At 43.9% G+C, this 7,931-nt stretch overlaps 1 protein-coding gene across 2 annotated transcripts; it reads right to left on the reverse strand.

Moving 5' to 3' along the window:
- Positions 1 to 326: 326 nt before the first annotated feature.
- On the reverse strand, positions 327 to 7,684 carry si:ch73-62b13.1 (Carbohydrate sulfotransferase 1-like). 2 transcript variants are annotated; one of them, XM_032523871.1, is made up of 3 exons: positions 7,341 to 7,684; positions 4,497 to 4,670; positions 327 to 3,646 (listed from the first exon to the last, which is right to left on the reverse strand). In XM_032523871.1, the coding sequence occupies exons 2-3, from the start codon at positions 4,633 to 4,635 to the stop codon at positions 2,517 to 2,519; spliced, it is 1,269 nt and encodes a 422-aa protein (XP_032379762.1). In that variant the 5' UTR covers positions 4,636 to 4,670; positions 7,341 to 7,684; the 3' UTR covers positions 327 to 2,516. The 2 variants fall into 2 exon arrangements, with proteins under 2 accessions (XP_032379762.1, XP_032379764.1); XM_032523873.1 differs by lacking the exon at positions 7,341 to 7,684 and adding an exon at positions 7,152 to 7,332.
- Between the last annotated feature and the right edge of the window lie 247 nt (positions 7,685 to 7,931).

Consider the following 7,931-nt stretch of genomic DNA (forward strand, 5'->3'; position numbering starts at 1 on the left):
TACATGGAAATAAATGGCCTGGTGTCTGGAGATGGCACGCTTCCTTTCTCTGTTTAGACACAAAGAGCAATTTCAAATGGTGGAACTGGCAGAGAACCTGCAGCTGTCTCATCTCTAACTATACTCCACTGCAGACAGCTGGCACAGCTGAATGATCTTGGTTTTTGTTCTTTTTGGGTTCAAAGTTGTTGTTCTTTTCAGGTTCAAACTCAAAATGAAACACAGCGTGAGCAGCATGTGTTCTTTTGAGTCAAAAAACATGTCAAAATTATTGAAATTTGGCAGAAAGACAAGACATATACAGAGGGATTTCAACAGAAGTACCGTTCTCTGTTCAGCACTACAACTCGAATCCGCTTTTGTGTCAGATTTGAAAAAATTACAGAAAACACATCAAACAAATGTGGTTTCAAGATTTCAGCAGCATGGCAAATACTTACGTATGAATAATTTATTTTAAAAAGTCTAGAAAATATAACATTATAGTTACAGTGACAAAACAACACATCCAGCACATAACATTTGCACACATTGCAACAGTTAATCAGTATTTACAAAAAAAAAAACTTGGTTCTATGAGAGCCATCTTCACATAGGATGCAGTGCGCTGCAGAAGATATTCTTTCTACAACGTGACATTTGAATCTTTTTCCAAAATGCATTAGATACACTTAGAAGTCAAGCCCTATAATTTACTTATTTATTTGACAAATACATCCCCATCACTTCCTGTGTGTTTGACTTACAGACTGTTCGTGTTTTATTTAAGGGGCTACCGGAGGAGTTTTGGGGTCTTAAGTCAAAAAAGACTTGACCCTCTCTTTCCTAATAGTACATTTTTCTATGATCCAACAATATGATTGGGGGAAAAAAGCATTACCCTTCCCAACAATTTATGGATGCGTTCTGTTCTGGTTTGCACTTGGCAAAGATGTACAGATAGTGTTTTTTTTACAAACATGACATACATGACTAACCTCTGTCTTCTCATCTTACACATCACACTCCACTATTATGGGGGCCTTTTTTTGGGGGGCGGCCTCTAGCACACCCAGTGGGAGCGTACACCCCATGTTGGCTAAGTCCTGAAGCGGCCCGGGTTCGAGTCCGACCTGCGGACCATTGCTGCGTGTCATCCCCCTCTTTCATGTCTATCCACTGTCACTTTAACAAAGGGAAAAGACCCAAAAATAATCTTTAATTATGGGGCCCTTTTCAGTAGATTTACTCACTACTATTGTTGTGGAAACACAATAAGCATGGAAGCTAAATGCGCACTTCGTGCATTACCTCAAATGCTGAGTTACTCCTCTAGTAAACTAGTATTCGCATGAAATAAAACAATAAAACATTGAGACCATTCAGCAAAGCACACTGGGTAGTAACAAATTCCACAGGTAAACTGGTTGCTATGGACTTGTCACTAGGATTCCTTTATTTTAGCATAGGTAAAGCTGCCCAAACTGAACTTTATCCAAAACTCCATTTCTCAGATGAGCGTCAATTTGGGAGCGTGCATGCTCTCCTTCCCTCTCCAACGACCTGAAAAAGTTGTCGTTTGCACAATTAATCCAAAATAATCACAGAGACCAAAAGGATATTTGATTCGGGTATGGGGCATGGCTTTGTGCTCTCGTGAGATTTGGCTTTTCAAAATAAAAGCTTGTGTCTGGTCCACTATGTTTTTGTACGTTCATGTTTTTGATGTTTTTGAACTAAACAGTATGACAATCATGCTAATGATGAATTATTTTTTTAACAGATGTCTTAGTTACAACACAAAGGAACTAGCAAAGCAGTTTTGTACTTTTTTTTTATACTGTATGTGCGGGCTTGATTTATTCAGTTTGGGAAATCACACTCTCTCTACAAAGCTACAGCTCAAATTGTCTGGCTGACTTAACAGGGAGGGACCCATCTGCTAGTGATGGGGGGGGGGGGGGGGGGTACTGACAGAGCTACATGGAAAAATATGCACCAAACAAGTCACTTTGAAATTTTGCTGTTTTCACAATACAAAAGTTGGGTGACCCTCCCCTAAACTGAAAAAGTTGGATGACCCTCCCCTCAACAAAGAATAGAAAAGACATGACCCTCCCGTTTTCCTCCAGTGGTCCATTCCATAAATACTGAACGGTCCCTTAGGGTCAGATTTACTCTAAAATGGTAACCTGGTACTGTCTTTCCCCCCCTGTTTAAATGTTGAAATTATGAGAAAATTGAATCCTAAAAAAACAAAAACAACTTCATCACATCCGGATTGAAGAAGAGTTTTCAATCAACACATGTTATGCACTGTTATGGACTTAATTCTGGATTTAATACTTTTTTCCAGCATCACACACGCTTGACATTTGGCACTTTCAATATCTTTAACAAAAAACATAAAAAGTGATATAAGTTTAGGCATTATTGAAATAAGATAAATTACATTCATGTCATCAGCATCATGACAGAGAGGAAAGTCAACTGAAATAAATAAATAAATAAGTAAATAAATAACAGTTATGTTTTTTCTACCACGTGACTGGTTGAAAGGTCCTGTGTTCCACTAAACTGTGAGACAAGTTTCTGAGTTCAGCTGCAGAGTGAACCTGCTTGTATCCCAGCAGAGCCAGAGTGTCGTTGCACAGAATCTGCACGGTCCTCACGATGTCAAAGCCCAGACGGAGCCTCCAGCTCTTTGCTGTTGCCCTGGAGTCTCTGGTGGTGGAGTACCTGTAGTTCCACTCTGACGGAGACACCACGTTACTGTTGGTGTTCTTTGCAATCCACATCCGCACCCTGTCTTCCATCTCCAGTCCCACAAACCTGTAGATCTCAGTGGCTTTGTCCTTTGGGTTGAGCGCCAGGTCCTCATACCGCACCAGCAGGTAGCGTCCCCGCAGCCATGCCGGTCTTTGCAGGCCTGTTTCTGCAGAGGCAGTCATGTCCTTGCAGGTGCTGGTGATCTGCGTCAGGTCCACGTAACGAGGCTGCCGCCCAGTTGCGTTCCATATTTTCCAAGCGCGGAATTGATCTGAAAACGCCATAATGCGTGAGGCGAGGATGGCTCTGGGGTCTCTCACCAGGTGGATGATCTTCAGGTCCAGGCGTGGATCTTCTGTCAAAGTGCGCAGGTCTCCCACTTCAGGGACCCGCACAGTCTTAATGGCTACGTGTTCCCTTGACAAACAAGACATGGAGGCTAGGGTAAGGTTTAGGGCCCTGCACTTCTTAGGACACCACGTTTCATCAGGCAGATCAGAGGCCTCTATATCCCGTCCCTCCGAGCACACGGGAGGGGAACAGAGCGCGTGGCTGGAGCTTCGGCGGAAGTAGGAGCTTGTGACGTGGTCCTGGGGCTCCGGGCGGATGTAGTTCTCCATGAAGTGAAGATCACAGGTGTACAGATTGAGGAGGAGGTCCCTGTACGCTCCCAGTAGGGCCCGGCGGTCCAGGGTGCGACGCAGCCTGCTGCTGGAGTTGGTGAAGGCCTGTTGGACATGGTAGAGAGGTTCAAACACGTAGAAGATCCCTGGGTGCTGGTTCAGGAGCTGCCCAGTGAAGGAGGAGCCGCTGCGGGTGGTGGCAAACAGCAGGATGTGCTTCCGGGGCGACTCAACTGGCATCCAACCGTCATCACACAAGGCTCTCCATCTGGAGTCTTGAGGCAAGAAACAACAAAGCCATGTCGTTCACATGTTCAACTCATATTATGTGATACTGATATTGTATTGTGTTTTCTGTGAAATAACACATTACATAACCCGTTTAACCAGTTTGACCTAGATTCAAGTTCTGGTATAAGAGGAGTAATTTCACTTACTTCAGAACAGTTGCTTCCGCTCCTAAACGTGAAAATTAGTTGGTTTTCATCATAACTTCAGCTCAGAAGAAAGTAAACTACTGAACCAAGCCAATAAAGCTTGAATAATTTAGAGAGTAAACATGCCTGAATATGTTGCTTGTCTGCCGGTGGTTACTGAGGGGGTTTATGAAATGGCGGATCTCTAAATATAGCGCCAATAGCTAACGTGTAATTACTGCTGATGAGGACTTGATTGCAAAGGGGATGTTACTGTCGTACACAGGAGTTCAGCACCGGCGAGCTACAGCTGCGCTATGAGAGGGGATTAATGGAGATAAATTGGAGGATAATTGTAAAATGAATTACACATATTTCATTCCTCTATCCTCTCCGCTTGTTGGGAATTCCCTCATTTAATGATGCACTTTCCTTTTTCCTTTTCCTTTTCCTCAGTCACATTTTTGATGCTGGCTCCTTCTGTAATGCAACTCTTTGCATGAGACTTTCTGCGAAAATAGTACTAATAATACACTTTGTGTGTGTTTCTATGTATGTCATGTCATGGTGCTGCACAAGTTTGTATTAGTAAAAGTTATTTTTGTTATTTTTGCAATAGGCCACATATAAACATGTATCTATAAAAACACATTTTGCTCTTCTGTCGTGAGGCAGGACAAATATGTGGGACAGTTTTGACTGGCTGTACCTCTGTGGTGTCTGGTCTGGCAGCGGTAGGTTCCCTGACAGGGCCCAGACAGAGAGTCCCTCAGGGTCCGGATGGCCGTGTACTGGACCCCAAGAGACGCACACACCAGCAGCAGCACCGTCTTCCAGGAGCACTCCATCCTGGCCCCCCCCCTCTGGCTCTACATCCTTCACGCTGAAGCCACCGGGGACACAGAGACACACAAAATGAGATTTCATTTTGGTGCTTTCTCTCAGGCGCATACATGTACAGCTCACACTCCTTTACGCCTGCAGCCCTATACTGATGGCCAATGAGAAGATTTTGCTGGAGCAGTTAGGATTCTTGCTCAAGGGCACTGAAACAGTAGAAGGTAAAGTATGTCACGTTAACTTTTGGGGAAATATACCATTAAAAAAAGATTGAAATCACTTCAGCCAGTTAGCTTAGATAGCTTATCAAGTAACCAAAATGGGGTTGTTGAAACAGCTAGCCTGGCTCGGTCCAAAGGCGTACCTTTAAAACTCACTAAAATAAAATATATCTCTTTTTTTAACCATACAAAAACAAAAGTGTTTAAACTTTAAGCTTTGTGAGCTTTGGAGGTTCTGGGAGATACATTATATTACCTTCAGAGAGAGCCAGGTTCGCTGTTTCCCCCTGTTTCCATTCTTTATGCTAAGCCAAGCTAACTGGTTGTAGCTTTGTTTTATCAGGAAAAGAAATTAAGAGTGTATACCAAAATACCAAAGTATTCCTTAAAGCACATGTGTATTTCTTTAAAAAAGAATGAGATTGCTCTCTCTCTCTCTTTCTCTCTCTCTCTCTCTCTGAGCAGAGCAAACAGACATCACCTTTTAGCGCTTTTATCATAGTAAAGATCCACAGATTTGTTCGGCAGAAAAACATGACTCAAAAGGTCAGACTTCTACTGGGAAATGGAAGCAGTAATGTCCTTATCTACAATAGCTCCACTATTCAAGACGGCACACAGTTGCGTAATTGCATTTCATTTTTGCTTTCCTCTCTTCTGGGTAATTAAGCCTCTAAGCCCAGCAGAGAGCTACATAACCGGATGAATATAGCTGTCTTCACGTAGACGAGTGGAGAAGTTTCCTTTGTACGTTTTCGAGTTCTTCGCCACTGGGCATGAAAGAGCAGAGGGAGATGTGATTTTCCAAATGGATTTGGAAAAAACCAAGGCTGACCAAGGCACATGATTTGATTCCTCAATGACAGGTTTTGTTTTCCTTTTCCAGTCGTGATCAGGGCTTCGGAGCCTCCTTCGCTACACACCCTGCCGCCCTCTGGAGAATGAGGACAGATGCTTCAATGGATTGAAGCAATTTGATTTGCAAGTCCTCCTTTCTCCCTGGCTTATAACCCCCCCCCCCACCACCAGGACTCACACCAGGAATAATAGACACTCTGTCAACAACTGGAAGAGGACTGCAAGCTTCAGACAGTCTCAGCTTTTGTATCCCTCAACCAATAACTATGCTCACAGGGGATAAAAGCCTAGGGGGAAAGAATCAACCAAAGATTCCACCCTGTGCGGTGCACGCCCCTCTGGCAGGTTTGAGTTGTAAATTCAGGCGTTGCTGCGGCTGATATAACAAAGCTAGCAGCTGCAAAGGCATTGGAGTGCATGGTGCAGGGACGGCAGTTGTCTCTGTGGAAAATAAAGGCAACAAATGAGGTTAGAAGTAGGTGATGAGGGTGGGATTGAGGGATTTGGGGTGTGATTGATTGAGGGATGTGACGGTGCCAAAGATTTTTCTATTAAGGCACCTCGGTGTGTTCACAGATCCTCTGAGTGAGGCGATGTATTGGCAAAGCCTGGTGATCAATCCAGAGGAACAAAGAGAGTTGAGCAACAGTAGCAGCAGGAGCTTCTAGCTTACAGTTTGTCTGTCTCGCTCTGTTCTCCCTCCATCTATCCACCCTTTCCCCCCTTCTCCTTCTCTCTCACCCCAATACCACACACACACACACACACACACACACACACACACACACACACACACACACACACCCTACACTAAGAGTGCCACAGGCGGAGAGCAGAGCCGAGCTGCTGTGGCGTGCAGATGAGCTGCATCTGACCCCGGGCTACAGAGGAGCTTTCTGTGATAGGGAGAGAAGATGAATCTAGTCCTACAGAATTCCTACAGCACACACACACACAAACACACACACACACACACACACACGCACACACACATGCGGAGTGAAGACACTACACTACACCCAGAGGGAGGTAGATTGAAGCAAAATGTCAACGCTTCTTCTTATTCACAAACAGCACAAACAGTAAAAAACTGTGTTTTTTTAAGTGTTAAACAAAACTGCATTTCTTTTAAGTTTAGTGTAATACTGAACAAAATAGATGGATTACAGTGACCTGCAACTTCTAAACTCATAACGTTACTGTAGGCTAGTTCAAGTTTCAGTAGCAGTAAGATTTGTGAAGAGCATCCACTTGCATCTGGAAACATTGACATTACATGCACATTTTAAGTAATTGATACCAATATGAACTCAATCTAGAGCACATTAGGTTACCACTTTCAAAAAAAAAAGAATTATTTTATAAATAATTATTCATAAATTAATATCACTACCCATCTGAGCCCATGTGGAGTATTCTAGTAAAACCGACTTCAGTAAACTCACTCTTGAGTAACGCAGACACACTTTAAATCGCTGTGTGGAGATATCATTTACTGATCTTCTTATTCTCATTAACGTGATATGCTACTCTCTGTCGGATTACAGCATATCTTGTTTGTTAGGTAACAGTTCGGCTGCTGCTTGCTGCGCGTAAAATGCGTAAAAACAGCTGAAGAAAAAGAAAAACCTTACCATCAACGCACTCGATCCGATCTCTTCGGCCGGTCTAGTCCTCTGCGCTGCACCTGTAAAAAGCGAAGTGTGTGTAAGTGTGTGTGAGTGTGTGTGTGTGTGCGTGTGTGCGTGTGTGTGTATGTGTTTGGATCGAGCGCTGCTGCCGGTGTGTCCAGAGCCGAAGTGGATTCAGAGCTGGAGATGCGCCATGGATAGAGAGGCTGCGCGAGGAGGCATGTGTCTCCCCTCCGGAGACCACACAGGCTACTGGAGCTCAGTCTCTAGATTGGATGCAAGATTGCCTCGCCGCGCATTACGCTTTGATGCCGTAGGGTACGTTTCACTGCGTCTTAGAAATGCGTGTGATCTTAACATGCAGGATACAGAACCAACATAGTGGGACCCTGCTTCTGTTGCCATGATAATGTAATTTGTTTGTTGGCAGGGGCGCAGGCAGAAATTTTGGGCCCCACGACAAAAAAAATCTAACTGGGTCCCCTCTGTGCTGTTGTCATCACACCCCCAGGACCCTCATGTTGTCCTTGGGGTCAAATTTGACCCATTAAAAAAAATTGGTCTTCAAAATAAGCACTGAAATATCAAATAACT

The sequence above is a fragment of the Etheostoma spectabile genome, chromosome 8 (assembly GCF_008692095.1).
Source record: "Etheostoma spectabile isolate EspeVRDwgs_2016 chromosome 8, UIUC_Espe_1.0, whole genome shotgun sequence".
Classification (NCBI taxonomy): Eukaryota; Metazoa; Chordata; class Actinopteri; order Perciformes; family Percidae; genus Etheostoma; species Etheostoma spectabile.

Excerpts from the sequence above, each read along its gene's own strand:
- si:ch73-62b13.1 (XM_032523871.1), bottom strand. The coding sequence starts at position 4,635 with ATGGAGTGCTCCTGGAAGACGGTGCTGCTGCTGGTGTGTGCGTCTCTT. Across the intron at positions 3,647-4,496 it reads CCAGACCAGACACCACAGAG|ACTCCAGATGGAGAGCCTTG; the intron begins GTACAGCCAGTC and ends TCTTGCCTCAAG.